Source organism: Ailuropoda melanoleuca, chromosome 13 (assembly GCF_002007445.2).
Source record: "Ailuropoda melanoleuca isolate Jingjing chromosome 13, ASM200744v2, whole genome shotgun sequence".
Lineage (NCBI taxonomy): Eukaryota > Metazoa > Chordata > Mammalia > Carnivora > Ursidae > Ailuropoda > Ailuropoda melanoleuca.
The window spans coordinates 82,932,091-82,953,387 of record NC_048230.1 but is presented as its reverse complement, the minus strand read 5'-3'; the positions used below and the strand labels follow the sequence as shown (position 1 = coordinate 82,953,387).

The 21,297-nt window shown below is 44.2% G+C and overlaps 1 protein-coding gene across 1 annotated transcript in view; it reads right to left on the bottom strand.

Annotated features, from left to right (window-relative positions):
* The window catches only part of SPTLC3 (serine palmitoyltransferase long chain base subunit 3), a 125,348-nt gene that overhangs the window by 11,052 nt on the left and 92,999 nt on the right, over positions 1-21,297 (bottom strand). Inside the window, 1 exon segment of the mRNA XM_034641610.1 lies at positions 2,207-2,261. Within this exon segment, the coding sequence (XP_034497501.1) occupies positions 2,207-2,261 (55 nt within the window).

Sequence of the window (21,297 nt, the reverse complement as noted above, 5' to 3'; positions counted from 1 at the left end):
GGTGAGGTGGGCAGAGAGCATGTCTAGCAAGAAGGAAGGAGATGAGCTATCATTCACTAGGTACCTACTGTGTAGGGACTGTGTGCTAAGTGCTTTAAAGACATTAACTCAGGGGAAGGGAATGTGACAAGAAGTGACACAGACACAGACACATCACTCCTGTTGTTGGTAGAGACTTTTCAGCCAAGCTGAGCAGGCCCATTAAGTTGTTCTCATCTAAGTCTGTAATCGAAGAGCACTTCACCTAACCTGAGCTTGAAGGGGTAGCACATCCCTGAACAAAGATAGGTCCAGCTGAGACCAGAACTGTTTTGTGAGACATTTGGTAGTGGTAAAGTAATAGGGGAAAAGCAATAGAGGGAAGGGAAGAAGGGGACCTCTGTTTTCCCCAAGAACAAAAAAATGACACTGTGGGCTCCAAACAGAAAGTCAAGGAAGGTGCATTTGTCCATTTCCAAGTTATTGGTGCTTTAGCTCAAAAGTTTAGCCTCTGTCCACCATATGTGTCCCGGGGTGGGGGGGGGAGGTCACACATATGAGATGGCAAAGGGAATTAAAGAGTGGAAAGCATTCTGAAGACATCTGTCTACTCCATTACTGCCTCTAGTGAGACAAGGGAGCAAACCAGCCAAAACCAGAGTATGTGTGCTTGGCACAGAAGATTGAACAGAAGTGGATGCTTAAGTCCCCTAGAAATCAGTCCAACATTTTCATCTCATGCAAAGTGGCTGCCGAGCAGAACGGCTGCTACACCCGACCTCCATTATGATTGGTCGGGCGTCTATTCGAACTGATCAGAGTTTTTGCTTTACTGGTTTTTCAATGTTCTGAACATCACTCCTGGGGTCTGCAACTCTGCAGATGGAAAATGGGTTAAATGGCAGTAAACACGTCAATCACGTTTCTCCAGTTCCTTCTTGGAGAATTGGCCCCAGATTGTGTCTTGACAGGGGGTTGAGCAGTGGACATTTCCTGCTCAACATCCTTCCTCCAAGGGGGCCGTGATGTTCAGGCAGAGTTGGCCCTGACTGTCCTCTTTGCTACAAGGGTATCATATGACCAAGGCCTAGCCAGGAATACTCCATCTCCCTGACTATCGGTTCAATGATAAAATACAACCCGGGCCTATCGGAGTCTTTTAGATCTGCTGAAGAAGTGTATGAATGAGGTCATCCAAGCTACATGTTTGTCACTATATGGAGGAAACCTGCTTGAGAATGTTCTTGACTCAGAAAGCCAAGGTGCAAGACAATAAGAGCCCTGATGGCATCATTGTAACCCTCAGGCCTAGCCATGTCTAAGTGAGTCTGTCCTTTGGTCTGTCTGTTGTGTGAACCAACACATTTCTTTTTCTTAAACTATTCTGAGTTGAATTTATACAACCTATAACCAAATGTGTTCTGAGAAATACAGGTGGCCACTTTTTGGATGAGGTTACCTCTAAAGGACAATAATAATATCGACAACAATAGTAATTGTAGCTCACAAATACATGATGTCACCACTGTTATAAGCACTTGACAATTAATACTTTATTTAGTCCTTGCAACAACTGTATTGAACTAGATGCTATAATCTCATGTTACACATGAAGAGAAGCCACGTAACTCACCCAAGTTCACACAGTTAGTAGATAGCAGAGCCAGAATTTGAACCCAGGTAATCAGGTTCTAGAATCTATGCTGTTAACCTCTACATTATGCCCAAGAGTAGCAATGGATGATCTCCGCCCAGATAATGGATGGTAGCCAACTCTTCACTACACGCTCAATAAAATGTATCTCTTCCAGTTGTTAGGATCATTGTTATGCCATGTTTTTCAAGTAGAGGCAGTTCAAACATTGAGGGCTGGGCAAGCTTTCAATAGCCTCATATTGTGAGAAAGAGGGTAGGACATGAAGGACTAGAATCTGAGGCCTGCCAGAGGGGAGGACTAGTGAACTCCCTTTGCTTTAGGTGGGAGGCCTGAAGGGCTACTCTTGAGAAGTAAGGGTGAACCAGAAGTAGACAGGCCCCCAAAGGGCACATTCTTTATCCAATCATCTGACATTTCTCACTAGCCTCTATCACTCCCAAAATACTTCAGATCTTACTGAGAGAGTTTTTCTTTGCTTACCAGGCCCAATTCTACTTGATTTCTATGACATCTTAAATGTGTTAACAATACATGCAAAAGAATGGAAATTTAGTTGAGTGGAACACCAACCAAGAAGGAGGGTGTTGATTGATCCAGTTGTCCCTGCTTGTTTTCTGTTGCTACCCTTCACTCAACTCCAGTTCTCAAGGAAGACTCCTCTCTGACTCTGCCAACAGGTTGTGATGGAGAAAGTATGTACTTTCTGGGTTATTGTACTTTTTCAGGAAAGCTGACCTCTCAATTCCACCATGCCGGCCACAGTTTATGGATGCACGACACTCTTGATTGAAGGCCAGTCCACTTGGGTGTTGGCCAGAGAGCCACGATTTGGTCTATCATGGGAAATTCATCAAAGAGATAATAAATATCAATTAAACCAATAAGATCTTCTTGCTGGTAGAGTGTGAATGTGAAAAATTTAGAAAGAACCAACAATTGGTATTAGGACTAGAAACTGAGGGACACAGAGAGAAAAGTTTATTATCAGAATCTACAAGACAGAGGAAGCAACTGGTCCAGTGGCAGCCATGATAAACCATAAAGAAGAGAAGTGAGCAGTTCAAGGTTAGTCAGTAGCAACTGGAAGAGAAGAAATAGAAAAAGGGAAAGACATATAGTCTAGTGGGCAGACAGCTACAACATCTAAAAATGCATGGAAAATTACAACTCTTATGAGGGCTGTAAAGAATGCTATGTGGTGTTATGAGAACACATATTAGAGACATTGGACCAAATCTGAGGAAGTCAATATATGATGAGTGAATTGAGACTGAAAGGTAGACAGGTGTTAACAGGCAAAAGCCAGAGGGGAGCATTTCAGGTACAGGAAACAGATGCAATGGTCCAGTGGTTTGTAGAAGCAAAGAGTGGTTGCGAACCAGGTAAGATGTGGTTATGTGTGGGGCAAGATAAGGCTGGAGTGATGGGTAGATTTCCTTAAAAAAAATAAAAGGACAGGGATTGAAGAATCCAACATTTAGTGGTTGGGAAGTGGAAGAACTTGAAGGCAGAAAAACAGAGCAATCAGGGAGGGAGAAGATAAGAGATGAAATAGAGTTTATTGCATTTATCAACATGGCAGTCATTGATAACCTTTACTTTGGGGTCCCTGGTTGGGACTTTGGTTTTCAAGAAACAGGTAGCTACAAATATGGCTTACTTTAATTCATACATGCTTTTATTTTCCCAACCACCTCCTCCAAAAAGGAAAAGATAAGCCCTCAACCCTGAAATTCCAGATTTGCAACATGAATACAAGTTAAGGCATTGGGAGAGATGTAGAACCATTTTTATAAGTTTTGCTGCATAGACAAACCTCCTTGGTGCTTAGAAATGAATTGCTTTGTCACATGCTGAAGTGTTCCTTGGAAACTTGTACGTGTACAGAAAGCCACCTCTTTGAAGGCCAGAACTAAAAATGAGGAGAATATGTGTCTTCACTTAAAAGTAAATTTCATCTATACATTGAAACTGCGTTTTTAGGGGGGTGAGAGCATAAGGAGTAGGGGGAGATTGTGGAAGAAGAAGAAAAGAAAAAGAGGGGCTAGAGTAAGACTTGTTTTAAAGAAGGTGATTCAAATGAAGGCACAGATACACATCCCAGCCACCAAAATGTATTCCATATGGCCTGTCGCCTTGTACATTTAGCTCTTTTGTTGATCGTTAGCTGCACAATGAATAGATGACTTCATCAGGCTGGGTCTGATGATTCCTAAATGTTCCCCCTCAAAGACTAGAAGGATTTCCTGGCCTGGAAGTGCATGAATGACTTAAATTGCTTTTCCCAATGGCATTATCTTTGTGCTTGCCCATAATGACTCATTTATCATTGGGCTGCCCAGCTACTTAATTGGCCCCGTCTGTCCCCTTTGCCTTGATTAACCCAAGTAACTGGATCATCAGCTAATGTCATCACTCTACTGCTTCTAGATCCTTTGGAGAGTTGACCAAATAGATCAGAATATTGATCCCAGGGGTAGCTGACTCTTAACATTTGCTCTGTTTTTTCTATCTTTGAATCATTTGGCACAACATGGCTGACAAGCCATTATGTTATATTTCGTGGTCGCCATGTTTTCTCATAGATCACTATTAATACCATTGAGGTCCTTTGTGTCGGCCGAGATATAGCTCTTTTCAATTACTCTATCACTCACTCTTTAAAATTGGAAACATTCGCTCTTGTAGGGCCTGGGGGCAGAGAGGAATTTATACGTATAAAATGCTACTCATCTAGACAGGATGTGGGTGATTTGATTAATTGTGGTGTGCTTTGAGATCCTTCCCTGAAGAGTGCTTTGGAAGAGTAGGAGGAATTTTTAGCACTTGTCTTTTTGTACAGGGATGGTCACTCGAGGGTGGCCTGGAGATTGGGCATTGCAGCCACATTCCCTTCCTAACACTCGAAGTCTCTAATTCAACCATTCCTTGTTCTTCTTTCACACATCATGTAGAAGACAGGGAAGGTCTTTGCTCAGATAATTAAGTAAATGAGCTGATCTCTTACGTAGGGTTCCAGAGAGTTTATATGACTGTTTATATTGCTATATTCTGGGTTCTCTGAAAAAGGAAGAGGCTATGGAGTTAAATGGACTAAAAAAAACCTAACTCCATTTGGACAATATAAGGCCTTAAAACCTCAGTTTTACCTGTAAAATACAGATCAAAAAGCTCATCACCCCGAAAGGTTGGTGGAAATAGAGGGGTTAATGCAGAAACATGCTTCATACTGTGCCTGGCAGGCAGGACGTGTTTGCAAGTTTAATTACCTTTTTTTTCTAGAGGGCTGCAGTTCCTCGCAACCTCAATGGCACCTCAGAATCATCTGTAGAGCTTGGCAGAGTCCCGTGCCTCGATTGCGCCCCAGACCAACTGAATCAGTATTAAATTGATATATGTCAGGATGAGACCAGGCATGAATTTTGGTTTCTAGAGGTATAGCCACGGAGACTCAGATGTCTCAGAAACGGCCGCCATTGCCAGTCGAAGCCCAAAGCCATGCGTGTCTGTGTTAAGTGCCTGACTGTGTCCGAGCTATGTCTTATGTCTTAGTTGGACGTGGAGAATAAAAGATGGGCATATGTCCTGGCCTTTTGTCAGTTAATCAGTGCTTGGGTGCTTGAGAGTATGTGTTGTGGGGGTGACCTTCTTCCCTGACAGCTACCTGCTCCAAAGTGTTCATTTGACTTGAGATCAACCCAATTGTCAACCTGCCACCTCTCATGAGGCTGGATAAAAACCCAACTGACCTGTGCACTGCTGTTCTACCCATTCAGATTTCTGTTTCTGCCAACTTGAGAGATGGGCTAGGTTAACGGAGGCCACAAATACTTTAACCTTCCCTCCAATGCTATTAAAACAAAAACAGCTGGGGCAGGGGAAGGAAAACAAATAAAACACAAAGCATCCCACTACAAAGCTTTGCAGTCCCCTAATAAAAACAATCGTCTGTGGCGTTTCCAAAAATATGCTTGGGACAACTCAATCTCCAGAGGGCCAGAAGGCATTGCAGACAGTAGAGACTCCCGGAATGACCTGTCAAAAGCTAAAGAAGGAAAATTTGTTGTCTGCTAAACCCTCGGCATGCAAAAAACAGAGAGGCATTTCCCTCTGAAAGACTAAGTGGAAGAGGCGGATTTCCTGAGCTTGTGAGCCAACACGGGTGCCACTCTCTATTTTCTGCAGATTTTCCAACCTCACTTGCTAACAGAGGAAACATGAATGTGCCCCGATGCCACAGAGTGACTTATTTTATTATTTCCCAGGCTTAAAAATGCACATAAAGAAATAGATGATGCTGTCTGTCCCTAAATTATTTAGCACACCTCCACCACGGTTGGAATACAGACTGGGCAACCTCAAATACTCTCTTAGGCAGCACTGCTTGGAAAATATTGGCTTTTTTTTTTTTTTTATAGATGGGAATAGCCTTTCCATAAAACATCTCTTACAATTGAAGAAGTCGATCTTTGTAAAAAATCACATCGATATTAAATAATACGTGAATGGTGTGAAAATGCCTCATCTCCTTGCCTCTTCCCCCTTCTTTGTCCAGTCACTCATGGCTTCTCCCTCTGGCATGGCGGGGTGGATGGTGGTGGGACTGGGGAGAGACCTTGGAGTAAAGTGTCAATGTAACAGCAGGAACCCAGCGGTCTGTTATGTTAAGCTCTGAACCCCAGACAGGACATTTTGTTTGCAACACACTTAGGGGCAGAGTGATCTCAGCAAAGATGAAGAGGCTAGAGAGCAGCAAGAATTCTAAGAACCACATTAGCAGTGACGAGCTTCCCAGTGGGATGGAGAAAACTGTTTGGAGTGGTTTGCTGAGAGGAACACACATTTTTATCAGGCACTGATGCTCTCCCTTTTGATGTCTGGATTCCAAGGTTACAGCATGTTTTATAGTCACATACACATGTTCCAATGACTCTTCAGGCCAGTTAGTCATACCCCCGGGGAATGCACGCAAGAGCAGGGAGGCCGGACATAAGCGTGGACAGCTGTCTGCACAGCCTGATCTCAAGGGCCCCGGGAGGCCGCCCTTGCCTCCGCCTCTCTACCCACTACTCACATACACCACCAGGAGTTTCATCCCGAGGAGACGTGTGAGCGGACAGGTCTTGCATACCTATTATGAGCCAGAAACTGTGTTTTGGGGCCCTCTTCACAGATAAGGAAACTGAGGCTGGGAGATCATTAATGCATTACCCAGCTGACCCGGAGCCTGGCCGTACCTCCTGGTCTAATCAAAGTCTGCTCTTTGGAGAGAAGCTGGTAAACTCATTTCTGACAAGGTGTGAATTCCATGATTCATGGATTCACACATTTCATGAATGAAAAGCCCTCACTATGTTCAGGAGCCCGACCAGCTGCGAAGGTGAGGTGGAAGATAAGAACATTCTGAGGCTGTTTGGAAAGAAATGATCTAATGGAAGACAGAGCAGGTAACAAATAACATACAATTGAGAGCAAGAGCCTTAAGAAAGATCTAGACAGAGTTGGCAGGCTCTTCACACGGTAGTGGTTCCTGAATACTTAGAGGATGAATAAGACTTAAAGTTAATTTGCATTTAAATAGAGAGCAGTGTCTTAGCAAGTCCCCAATTGTGGAATTTTACATATGAAATGGGGGTAATTTGGGAGGCAAGGGGGCCTTCCAGGAACTCTGTAAATCAGTGATTCTTAAGCAGAGGAACACACCAGAGTCTTCTGGAAATATTTCTTTTTTGAGAATACAGACAACAAAGTCTCCCCCCCCCCCCCCCCCCCCCCCCCCCCCCCCGCCGAGATTCTGCTCCGGAAAGACTCCTGGGGTAACTGTGGTGCGCACCAGTGAGGAATCATTGCTTGAAGGTGTAACTTCTATTGGGATGATTCTACAAGATACTAAAGGCTGATCCCAAGGGAAGACACCAGAAAGCAATTTCGCTTCAGAGTATTTTGTACTCTGTCAACAGATCTGTACGTAAGGTTCCACCTGCCCTTTCCTTTTTTTTTTTTTTTTATGAAGATGAGTGAGTGACTCATCATCTCTGAGCCTTCATTTACAGATCTGTTAAATAGGGATGATGGCAATAACTGCCCCGCCTACTGGAATGCTCCATGGAAGAAATGCTTTGGGATTTTGGAGCAAAGAGCTAGAGGTGGTAAGTTAACACCATGAGCATCTGAATTAGGAGGTGGGGGCGGCACCAGGGAAATGGGTAACTCACTTGCCATAATGTTTGCATCACAGTCGTGAGAAAGATCAGTGGAGTCAGACCACTGACAGGGGTCGATGGCACCCTAGGATTTGGAAGGTTCTGGTGGGTAACAGGGAGCCATGGCGACATCATGAGCAGGACATGCCATATTCTGAGGGGTTTTGGGAAGAGGAAGCTCATGGTGTATAGCGCATGGATTAAGATGAGGGAAAAACTGGGGTGGCAAGACAAGCAGGAAGTCAGAGGGGCAGCAAACGTCTGAAGAGGGTGGAGGTGTGTGTCAGCAACTGTTCCGATCTGTCGCAGGAAGGCAAAGAGGCGGCAAAGGATACATCCTGGGCTGAGCAACTGGGTTAATGGGGTCCCCTGAAAGGTCTCTGAGAAACAATGCAAGTCAAAGTGGCCACCAGAAAGTCCCATTGAGGCAGCTACCTACATAATTCAAACCTCTGGCTTTCAAAGTGTCTGCTGGGGGTGCACCGGAGAAGCCTCAGACAGGGGGTTTGGTGTGGGGAGAAACTGAGGGAAGGCTCAGCAGAAGGAGGATCAGACTGCCCTGCCCCCACTACAACAAAAACACAAAGGCGGAGTCCTCAAGGACTGTGAGCCCAATTTCCTGCGTCCAAAATCAGCTCTAGCATCTCGGGCAAGGGACTTCATCTTTCCATAACTCAGGCTCTTCACCTATAAAATGGGAATGATGGCAATGTCATAGTACTAATATCCATTATATTCCGCTCCGTGGATTAAATGTTAAGCACTTAGAAAGGCATCTGACACACGGTAAACCCTATGTGAGTTTTGTAAAATTTAAAAACTAGATATATCTTATAAAATGGACTTCCATATACATTTCATTTGAAAAAGAATTCTATAGTTCAAAAATGTTGAAAACTATTCATTTGAACCAAAGACCAGACAGGCTGACTTGGATTTACCCTGTAGGGCTGCACCCCTGAGCTCAGTGGGGGTAAGCTGAGGCTGGTCCTGTGCCCTCCTTAGTTTTTTGTTTGTTGGTTGGTTTTTTTATGGGATTTTTTGGTGTCTGGGACATGTCCTCGAACAGCTTCTTATCCACCAGAACGAAGTGTTCTCTGCAATCATTTTCATGTTCAGTATTCAAGTTGAAGCGTATGGTCAGGGGAAATCTAACTACATAAAGTCCTCCTATTTTAGAAGAGTAAAATACATTTTAGGGACATTAACCAGTACTTAAGACCTGATCAGGTGAGCCCTTAGGAGGGACTGGGCTCTCCCTGAAGAAAGAGAGTCAAGAAGAGAGAGGGGGTCTGGCGCAAAGGGGATTCTCCATTGCTGGCTTTGAGGCCGAGGGGCTGCATGGTAAGGAGTTCAAGCAGTCTGTAGGAGCGGAGAGAGGCCAGCTCACAGCTGGCAAGGAAATGGGGACATCACTCCTGTACCCGAAAAACCGGACTCTGCCACAGACACGTGAGCTTGGGCGAGGAGCTGGAGCTCCGGAAGAGAGGCCAGCCACAGACACCTTGATTGGGCCTTGAGCAGAGAACAAACTGCCCAGACTCCTGACCCAAGGAGACCGTGAGATAAAAAAATGGAGTTGTTTTAAGCTGCTAAATTTGTGGCAATTTGTTATGCAGAAATAGAAAACTAATACATTCGTGCTCTGTAGCCCAGAGCACATGCAGGGCTTCTCCAAGCACAAATCCACCTGCTTAATCCTCCCCAGCTGTGGCCGGTAGGGTAGCTGGTTTTCTCCACAACTTGTCCAGACAAGAGTGGGGCTGGGGCAAGGCACCCACTGCGTTTGGGGTTCTTGCTGCTTAGCAGAACATGACCCAGTAATGGGAAAAACACAGATCAGTGTGGAACAGCAGCATCCCTTCACCCTCTGAGACGCTACAGCTGGAATCGTGTTCTTTCCTTCTCAGGTTGTACTGAGCCAACACGGAATCCCACACATGTTTCCTCACGGACTCCCCCATCTCAGTGTCCAGCCACACAGAGGAGACAAAGCGAAGGGGAAGCTTCTGCAGGGACTCAGGGTGTAAAAGGATATCTTGTGTGCAGGGCGGGGGGAAGGAAGTGGCCACACTAACCTTTTGCCCCAGCGCCATCGAAAAGACAAACAGATCCTCTTTACACTCCTGCTGGGGACATTTTGTAAGGCCTCAAACCCAAGTGCAGAGTTTACGGAGCCTCCCTAAACCTCTACCCTTGTCTAACTATTAAGGTGAAATCAACGAACGGTGGAAGGTCTGGGGAGCCAGTTCTGCACAACCAGACAAGCTTCCCCTCCTCGCTGGGGTTCGGTTTGCTGGCTAATTGTGGTTCTGGGATAAACCCAAGCTATCCTATGTGCACAGAAGCAGCAGCAGGGCCGAGAGGCAATGCCTGTCGCTTGGCTGGCTCAGCCCAGCCTGTGGTCCGCGCATACAAAAGGCGGCCAGGTAGGACTTTCCACCTCCCCCCCAGCCCCCCAGCACAGGTGATTAATCACAACGGAGGCAGCCCCTCAGTTGAAAGCCAGCGGAGCATAGCACCCGGCCATCTGTTTCCTATTAGCTGTTGCTGAAATGCCAGTGGCCTGAAACCTTTAGAAAGCGCAGAAAGCCCTGAGCCTCTTTCTCTGCCTCTGACTGGTCCCCAGCGGGTAACCGAGCACATATCTTCAGGAAGCAGCAGCTAATTCCTCCCTCAACAATGCCTGGGCCCTTGGAGGGCCCGATCCAGGTGGGGTTCTCCGTGGACCCTGCTCGCATTCACTGAGGGGCTTCCAAGGGATAGAAGGGAACAGCATGTTGCTGGGTTTGAGGGGAGACAAGAAACTGTAGGAAGCTGACCTTGGATCTGCTCCCTGCCCAGGTAGGTGCTAAGAAATGTGAGACCGTTTAAAATCCCATGTCCCATCGTAAGAGTTTCTTTCGGTTCTTTTGGTGTTCACTGCCTCTTCCTCCCTTTGAGGAATCACAGAATTCCTGGTGAAGAGTAAATGAACAAGGACAGCCCCAGAAACCTTGGTGATGCGGATGGATTAGGGTAGGCTGCCGCTCCCACCCAGCACTGAAGAAAAGCAACAGCGTCCGAGGGAAGTTTGACTGTATCTCATGTCAAATGTAAACAGTAAGAAAGTGAGAAAATTTGACTGGAGAGCAAATTGCTGTCACCAGCGTACTCCTCCCGCTCCCTCCTCCCCAAGCCCTTAATCTTCCCCGTTAGTCACTCCCATTTTCAAACCTATCAAACTCAAGTGTAAAAATATGTGTGCCCTGTTCCAGGACCCAGAGCAAAGGTCCAAGGTCACAGCTGGAAGGCGCTGGTGCCACTTTCTCCAAGTCCACGTCAGCTTAGAAGCAGGGTCAACACCTCACCTGCCAATCTCATGATAAAAGTTCACAAATGACCAGGATGAATGAAATAATCCATACAAAATGATTTAAAGATGAGGCATGTTCCTGTTTTCCAGTTCGAATACATTCTATTTTAATCCTCATTCTTTTTTTTCTTTTACCCTTAGCTTTTCTCCACCAAGGGTGAAAAAAAAAAGAAGTAAATGATCGAGGTTCATAAATTAATGAAGTTCCTTGAAAGACCTTGCCATTTTATTCCATTCTCTTAAGAACTGAATAGGGGCGCCTGGGTGGCACAGCGGTTAAGCGTCTGCCTTCGGCTCAGGGCGTGATCCCGGCGTTGTGGGATGGAGCCCCACCAGGCTCTTCTGCTATGAGCCTGCTTCTTCCTCTCCCACTCCCCCTGCTTGTGTTCCCTCTCTCGCTGGCTGTCTCTATCTCTGTCAAATAAATAAATAAAATCTTTAAAAAAAAAAAAAGAACTGAATAAAAAAACAGATTAAGCCTTCAAAAAATCTGTTTTGCAAATCTCAAATATGGGACACCATGANAAAAAAAAAAAAAAGAACTGAATAAAAAAACAGATTAAGCCTTCAAAAAATCTGTTTTGCAAATCTCAAATAATGAGNACAGATTAAGCCTTCAAAAAATCTGTTTTGCAAATCTCAAATATGGGACACCATGAATAATCCGGAGTGAACTTGCCCATGTAGACATAACAGAAACAAACAGTGATTCTCAAATTAAATGCTTCCAGTGATGTGGGGTAGGATCATAGCTTCATATGAACTCAATCTTGACATGAACTCTGGTTTTATTGCTCTGTCGGGTGCAGGGTGATAAGTCACTTTGACTAGTCACCTGCTGGGTGCTGGTGTGTTGAACATCAGAGATTCAGTCCTCGTTCGAGTCTCTCAGCCTCCTTTAAGTCCATGGTCCCCATAGAACCCAAGGGTGGCTGAGTGAGAGGGTGGGGGTGGTTCAGAATGAACCCCTCCATTTCAGATAACTAGCCTAAACGTGCATGTTTATAAAGAGCATGTTTTCAATTGCAATGTTCTAGGTTCTGTCCCATCACATTTCCCCTTCCAAAAAAAGAAGTCCTACTTGTCTGAAAGCATGTTACTATTTCCAAAATATATGTTCTTCCCTGTTTTGGCCTGACTTCCAGAGCTGTCCCAATTTCATGTCATTCTGATTTCTTCTGGGGAAGCATTATGCCCAGAGTCCATTTTCTGCCTCCAAAGAGTGCACAGTTTTGAGGAATTTAGCAACATTATACTGATAATGATCTTAATACCTGCCTTGGCCTGGGACTAGGTTCTGCGCAAAAGGAGGAGAAATGGTTGTGGTAAAATCCAGACTAGGAGCCCTGAGTGTCCCTATAAAAGGAAAAGAGATTCATCTTCAATCCTTTGGACTTTGTTTTTCTTTTTTTCTTAGCTGCTTTTCTTCCATTCCAGGTCAAGAGTCTATTTACTCAGTCACTAGGGAAAGATTGGGAAACTGTCTAAAATATACAGTGTCTTCCTACAGTATACATCCATCAAAAGTCTGGGAAAGAATGTTCTGGACTGAGGTTAAGTACTGTGGCAAAGACTGGCTAGCTATCCACTGAACCCATTTCCTTCTAGGCAGACAGTTACTTCATTTTCCTGGCTCCTCTGTGGTCAGGCAAGGTCATGTGGCTGAGTTACGGCCAGTAGAATGTGGGCAGAAATGAAATGTGCCTTTCCAGTTATGGCCCATGAAAACGTTGCATACACCATCCCTATGCTCCTCACACCTTCAGCGGCAGCTTGGAAGCCATAAGTTGAAGCTGGAGAATCTACAAGATGGAAGGAGGTTGGATTCCTGGAAGAAAACTTCCAATGCAACAGTAACACCCACTTTGGACATTGTATGGCCAAAAAAATAATTTTTTATTGTGTTAAGTTACTGATATATTGGAGTTTGTTTGTTACAGCAACTAATTACCTTAACTAATACCAGCCTTATAAGACTGTGTATACCATGAAAACTTTCAACGGTTTAAAATCCCAATGCCCTTCCACTTTTCATTGGCTAAATGGTATAAAAGGAAACTATAATTTTTGTGCGAGAATTTTAGTTTCTCAACCTTTCATTGCTAGTCACCAAATAAAGTCATGAAAACGTGAAGTTTCTTGATTGAAAAAGATCCTAAGTGCAAATCATCATTAAGATGGAGGAGGGGAGAGAAGGAGTCCCCCCACCCAGCATATTCAGTGGAAAATTCCATTTTGGATGCTTAAGAATCAACCTACTCTCCTCTATTTTAGATATGTACTTTGCCTCGGACAGAGAGGATTAGCTGGTGGCCGGTCCTTGCTGATTACTGTGTATAAAAAAGTCACATGCACTTTTGAGCTTTGGATGTCTCCATAGGAGACGTTAAGTAAGGGATTCAGCTAACTGCTTGGATAATTAAAGGAAAAACTCCATTTTTGTTTCTGCTATTTGGGTAGCATTGGCTTGAATTACCCAGCTTACTCTCCTCTGTATTAGATGGTGTCTAGACAGAACCTTCGTACATGTGATAATATAAAACCGTTCATTTATCTAAAGAATAGAAAAAGAACCCTAGATTTTGGCCCATACATGTATCTATCAAGGAGTGATTCTAACTCCAGTGTTTGAACCAAAATAATTCTATAGGTAATCTCTAGAGAAACCGTAATTGTTTATAGGTGGTGGTTAGGTTCTAAGACTTGTCCAGGAAATCTGCTTAGCCCCAAATCTAGTCACTGAGTATTCATTCATTTACATCTTTGATGCTTAAGACACAATTAATTAACCAAATGCTAACAATTTGGAAGGCTGGATTGGGGGTATGTGACTAACATAGGAAGGAAAAATTGCAGGGGTTGGAGGAGAGAAGCAATATTTTCTGAATGCAGTCATTGAGATAGGGCTTAGAAGGCTAAATAGGGGTTAGAAGATAAAGAATGGGTGCAAGTGCAGGGCACCTGGGTGGCTCAGTCAGTTAAGTGTCTGACTTGGGCTCAGGTCATGATCTCAGGGTCCTGGGATCAAGCCCCGCATCGGGCTCCGTGCTTAGCAGGAAGTCTGCTTGGGCCTCTCTCTCCCCCTTTCTCCATCTTCCCCTCTCCTTCTGCCCCTCTCTCCACTCATGCTTGCTTTCTCCCTTCTCAAATAAATAAATACAACCTTAAAAAAATAGGTATAAGTGGGTTGTGGGGAGAGATGAAGGCCTTCCAGATAGAGGAGATATCATGAGCACACATAGGGGAGGTATCAATGCCTGGTGAATAGTTGATGGGATATGGCCAAAGCTTACATTGAATGGGGTCATTCATTCCGTCAACATATATTGCTTGGGGTTGGGGACAGTGTTCCTGTCCTCACGGCATTTGTATTCTCCTGAGGGAGACAGACAATAACCAAGGAAGCAAGTATGTAATTCCAGGTGGTGATAAGTACTATGAAGAAAATTTTGCAGAACAGGGAGGTAGAGAGAGTAACCCACAAAGAAGAGGGTGACATTTTAAAAAGGGTGGTTAGGGTTGGTGGCAGGAGTTAGAAGGGTCATTCCGGCATGAACTCCCATTCCAAGATGTTCTGAGTCCAAATTTCATCTGGGCCCTGAGTTTGGTTCTGAGCCTGCTCTGAGAGAAGAGTGGAGTGGCAAAAAGCACAAGGGCATTTGTGTCTGGGGTCAGGAACAAGAAAGCTCTTAGGTGGTAGTCAAGGGATCAAAATGAGGAAAGGTGGCAAGCTTCTGCGAAATCAGAGAAAGTCCCAATTGTTTTCTTTCAATTTGAAGATAGATTCTCTCCATGTTTGTGAGGCTAAGAAAAATTTTATTGGTGACAATTTTTGACTTATCTGGTGATTTTAAACATGATCTAAACTTGGTCAATGAACAATATATGCCCCCTTTCCATTCATTGTTCCTTTTTGCATAGGAACCAGTCATCTTTAGCCTCTCAGATATTCTCAGTGAATAGAACCAGGGATTTTGCAATGAAGGGACAGAATACTCAGTTTTAATTTTAGAATAGGCAATGTCACCATAAAATAGTGACACCGTAATGTAACTAAGTGTAGATTTAAAAGACATCACCTCCTCACTTCAGGAATGGAGAGCCTCTCCATCCCAGAGGCTGATACTCAGAGGGAGAAAGGACAGCAGTCCCATTAGCTGAGAGCCTTCGTTTCCCAACCCTGCAAAGGCAGCATGGGATGAGCAAATATTGTTCTGGGGCCCAGGTAAGGACTTCTTCACAGATGGAATGTTTTGAATACTTCCCAAGCCAAGCAGGAAATAAGATCTCAGAAAGATTTAGTGTGAGGAGGCCCTCTGTTGGGGAGTGTGTCTATTTAATACTTTCTCCTCAGATCCTGGGCCCATCATAGTTTTGATCTGCCAATGGGCAAAGGAAGCCAGCTTGAGGAAGAATTCCTTGTACTGGCACAATGGCTGAGGGTACTTAGCTTTCATTTGTAAACTCAGTTTCCCCATCCTCCCTTAGCCCTATTGCTCAAGTTCACCAAAACTAAAGTTTCCAGACTCTGTTAGGCTTGTTAAGCCTTTTCTTCATATTGAAAGTGGAGAACTGAGGCAATTTCTGGATAATACCTAAGTCTGATCGATAATATCTGAGATAACTGAGGAAGGATACTAGTAATACCGTGGCTATTTGTGTTGTCCTTTTGTAGCAATAATCTCTCACACAACCTTCAGAAAACATTAAATTATAAGATAAAACACCCTGTTGTTGTTCCATCCTGTCAAATTCCCCTAGTTTTGAGGCTCCGACATAGTGAATTGACATATCCAGGAAGAACACAATTCATTATTTCATTTTAGTCGTATCTTTAACCGACACAATATCCAGACAGGTCCCCCCTCCCTCCCCTGCTACTCAGAAACTCCCTGTTAAAGGGCCGCGAGGGACAAATGTGACTTTGAAGAAAAAGAGAGAATTTCATTTTTCTTAACTTACTTGTATAAGCATAGGAGATTTTATTAGCAGTGATGAAGGTTTAAGCTATTGAAACTGGATATTACACATTAGGAATTGGAATTCTGTGCTTATATTCTCTTGCAAGTATATTCTCACTACTGTTTTACTTTCTAGGCTACTCCTGGCCACTCAATTATAAACATCAAATATTTCCATGCATACGATAGCAAAAAGAGGTTTTCTGATTCAAAAAGTTGGTGATCATCCCAACAGCCCAGCACTGAAGTAACGTTAAGCAGGGGGAAGGATGGTTAAATTACAGATGTGATGATTTTTCCTAAAGCCATTTTGATGAAATAAGAAACGAGTTAGGCAATGGAGGAATTCAAATGTAAGTACTGACCTGTTAGTTACAGCTAGAATTGTTCTAAAACTATCCCTGTCTCTGGTGAAGTTTTGCATGTAAAAAAATTAATGTTACACAAGAAATTAAAAATTTTACATGTCCACATTAAACTTAGATATTCAAATACATGGGTCTGTAGATTGCATGTTGGCAAGGAAGCAAGTGTTTGATAAAATATATAGTTGCTATTTCATCCTGATGGGAAATTGAAAGCTTTACAAAATCTTAGTATCTGATATTCAATAGATGTATCAGGTTGAACAGACCATCTTTTCTTAGAAAAGTGTCAATGTCATTTAAACACCATGTCATCAAAGTTGTAACAATCACAGCAGGAAAATGAGTAGCCAATAGGAGGCTGATAATTATAGTGCAAAGTCAAGTAGACCCCACACAATGATAGGAAAAGCCATTCTTCCCAAGTTATGAATATGAAAGGCTTGCCTGTAATTTATTTTAAAACTTATTAAAATACCTTCTTCATGATTTAATTTTAACTTAGCAGTTGCCCATTGGGGATCCCCTTTCTCACCGAATGGAGTTCACCTACTGAAGATGCCCTAAGGAACTGAAGTAATTATTATACCTGGTCCATCCCAAGAGACGCAAGTTATTAGAGAAACGGCAGTCTCTCTTGTCAGATGTCTGCTATCAAATCAAAGAATATAATCGGTGCTGTGATCATGAACTCTTAATGACTTTATGTACTTCAAAAAATTATATGGAAGTGTAGGTTGAAGGGAGAGGCTGTTGTGAGCACAGCTATTTCATGGGGGCACAGAGCCCTTGGCTATCAGGCACTAGTGGACTGTGGATTTCTTATAAATAGAGACCATCATGTTCCTCTCCCCAGTGGTAAGCGCAGTGCCTGACTCATAGTAGGTCTCCGAGACATAGTTTCCAAGTTGAATTAAAAAGAAACGGGCTAAGCCCCAATTATTGGCCATAATACAGATGCTGGTAATATATCTGTTCTGGGCCATCTTTTCCTCCAAAGGATCGAGCAGAATCTCTGAATACTTAATATTGGCCATCTCAGCATTGAGTTTGCCCACAGTCAGCCTCCTTCTTGGGATTCTTGCTCTATGTCTTTGCCTAGTGTTGCTCTTACATTTATATGCTAATTATAATGCCACCAATGTCTGAAAAGGTTGCCCACGTGTCCCCAGTCATCACTTCATGTCTCATGGAGTGATGGGACAACCTGATGGGAGGGAGAAACTGAACTGAGTACAGATCATCAGACAGCTGTGATTCTCAAATTCTGGTCCCTGGGTCAGCTGCATCTGTATCACCTGGGAGCTCCTGAGATGTGCAACAAGCATTTCTGAGCCAGAAGCTGTCAGCAGTCTGTTCTTACCATCCCCCTGGGTGATTCTGAGACAGGCTCAAATCTGAGAATCATGTCTCTACATAAGGGAAAGGATAAGGGGTGCATGTAGGGGGTGTGCTTGTGCAGCAGGAAATCTAAAGAGAACAGAGGATAGAATTCTGGCAAATTCAGACGGGAACATAGCTCACAGAAATGGGAGGAAGAACAGACAGAAAAGTGAAGAAAGAACCAGAAAAGAAGAGCACCTCCACAACTAAGAGAAGTCTTCCAAGAAAAGGAAGAGGTGGAGAGGTCAGTCAAATCTGGTCAGAGATAGGCCAGCGGAGTGGGCGTGCAGCAGTGATCGTCAAGGGGGCAGAGCCCACAGCAATGCGCTGAGGACAAGCTCAAGTTGCTGAACACTGAAAGGCGAGAAGGGGGAAGCAGGCAGCAAAGGCCACTGTTTCAGGAAGATTTGCAGCCATGGAAGAGATTCAACTCGCTGGCTGGCTAAAGAGGAGGAAGGGGTCAGGGAAAGCTTTTTAGGATGATGGAAGTGAACAAGTTCATCGTTGAGAAGAGGGCCAGTGCCTATGGCAGGTGGGAAGGGAGAGAATCAAGCACAGAGATGTGAAGAAGACAAGGGTCATTTATTTCCTGAGCTAAGAGGGAAAGAGAGGATTCTGTCTTTCCACAAGCATTTGCTGAGACCTGTAATTGCCTCGCACTGTCCTCAGTGTAATGAATAAACCAGACAAAATGCTTGTTCACCTGGACTTTACATTCTGGGAGGGAAAACAAAAAACAAGGCGGTACCTATGCAATTTGACAGGTGCTCATAAATGCCATGAAGATGAAAGTGAGGTAAGGGGAATGAGAGACAGAAGGAGGGAGTGTAGTTTATTGTAGGGTCACTCCCCTAATAGGTTGATTTTAGGCAAAGATGCAAGGGACATGAGAGAGTGGGCCATGCAGATATTGGTCAGAAATGCTGGTCTGGAGAGGTCGACAAGGGCACAGTGCCCCTGCAGGAGTTGTTCCCTGCGTTCTAGGAAGAGCAAGGATGCCAAGTGCTTGGAATGGACCGAGTGAGGGGAAGAGGTGGGAAAACGGAAGACTTATCATGAGAAGCCTTGAAGGCCGTGGTCTGAACTTCACACTCAGTAAGATGGGAAGCAATGAAAAGTTCCGCACGGGGTATTCTGAGTTACATTTTCTGAAAAAGATTACTTTGGCTTCTGTACGGAAAACAAGCCCTACAAAAGACAAGAGCAGAAGTGGAGAGGATATGCAGGAGGCTACTCCAGTGACCCCAGTAATCCTGGGGGGAGCTGACAGAGGTAGAGGCGGGTGGCAAGAAGGGACCAGATTCTGGACATATGGCAAAGGACGTGCTGTGGGATTTGCTGATGGAGCAGATGGCAGTCTGAGAGAAAGGCAGAGTTCTAGGATGAGTCAAAACTTGACAATCTGGAGAAGGGCAGAAAGCAGATGAGTTAAAATAATAGTAACCGTGAGCTTTTATTGAGTGTTTCCTATTTATCAAGTGTCCTACTAAGTCCATTATTTGTCTCGCATCATTTACTCCTATGTACAATCCTGATTAAAATTAAGGGACCAAGGCTAAGCGAGGGTAAGCAGCTTGCCCATCATGGAGCGAGGGCAGTTGGGGACCGGGCCCCAGGCCATTTGGCTGCAGAGCACACACCCTTAATCCTCCGTGAGATACATCGTCTATCTTCCCCCCAGAGTGCGGAAAGGGAGAGTGGGGAAGGAAGGCCAAGACTGGCAGTTCAAAAAGAATATTGACTGATTCATTGAAAAATATGCATCCGAGATTTAAATAAATAACAATAAGACACCTGTTGCCGGAGCTTTCCTTAGGGGAGTTGTTATGGTTTGGGGCTCAGCCTCCTGAGGCTGCTTGTGCCAGGTGGAGGTGAAGCGAATGACTGAGCTGCAACCTTCCTGGACCTCTTCAAAAGTGATGTCAGTTACAGAGGGTCCCAAATACTAAGTGATCCCTTCAGCTGCCACACGGGTGTGGAACACATTCCTGGCTTCCAGTCCTCTGAGATAAACATCCCCTCGATCTTGTTTAGCAGAAACATTGACCTGAAATCGAGTAGGCCAGCGAGATGGAAGTTGAATCATGATGTATTTATTAAGCCGAGCACTGGGTTTGACACTCAGAGGAACACCAGATTAATTCAAGACACATTTCTTGCCCTTAAGGGGCTTACAGCACTGATTTGGCTTATGGACCACCCAACAACCATGAGGATGGAGAAACCAAATCTCCACTTTGGGCTCATTGTGCTGCATGATGTGACAGACCAGGAGATTAAAAGGGCCTTGGAGCACATGGAATGTGTGCACGGCCTCGCAGCTCCCCAGCCTGTGTGCATGAACTCCACGAGCAGCCTGGCTGCAGAGTGAAGGTGGCTGTTTGTGCATGAGCGCTGTCATTTCGCTGAGACTATTTCATCTTTGAACCTTGGCTTCAAAGGAACACTGACCTTATTCCTGTAGCTTGCCTTTCTTTGAAGCCTATGGCTTTGCATTGCAGATTAAAGTGAAGATATTCATCAAGGGACAGATCTGGCCAACTGCTCCCCAAACTCAACCCGAAACAAAGCCTTGAAAGGCTCCAATCACAGTTGCAGTGGAGTGGGCCAAAGATGAAGGCTTGGAGCCGTGCTCTTTTTCTCAGATCCTGTAAGGCAGCTCTGGAATGACATAGTGCATCCCTTTGAGCTCCGGGCACTCTACCCCGAGAGTCTGTATATCTCAGCAGAGAGGGTGCGTTAATGCAATATTCGCAACCTGTCCTATTCATTTTATTTAAAGCAGGCATTGTCGTAAATGAGGCCAGCATGAACATTCACTGGTGCCTTTGAATTCTTCAAAAGATGTGTCAGACAGAACCATCCGAAACTTGGTAGATGATTCTGTCAATTTTCTTTTCTACTACTTTCCTTTGTTCACCCCTTTGAAAAGAAATTGTCCTATCTTTCCCCCCTGGGTTCTCCCATCTTGGCCCTGAGAAAACAGACTTCATACATTGCTTTCTCTGTTCTTTCTTTTTTTTCTTTTCCCTGTTAAGATGGCAAGAGGAGTAAAGTGAGAAACTTAAATGGGGAGGTAAAAAAAAAAAATAAGCAAATCATTCTTTAATTATAAGGTGAAGAGAGAGAACCAAGGGAGATACCGCCCACCTCAGAGGAAGAAAAATTGATGATAGACGACTCTCAAAGAACAAATGATCATATCTTTCAATGCAATTTTTCTGCAGATCTTCAACTGTGATCAGATAAATGGAGGGAGTTGTACCTGTGATGAAGCAGGAAACCAATCCACGGGAGGGAAGGGAATGATTGTCAGGTTGGCTACGTGTAAATCAACTGCTTCTGATAACATATACACTAAAGGGCTTATGAAATTAGTGATCCTTATTGAGAC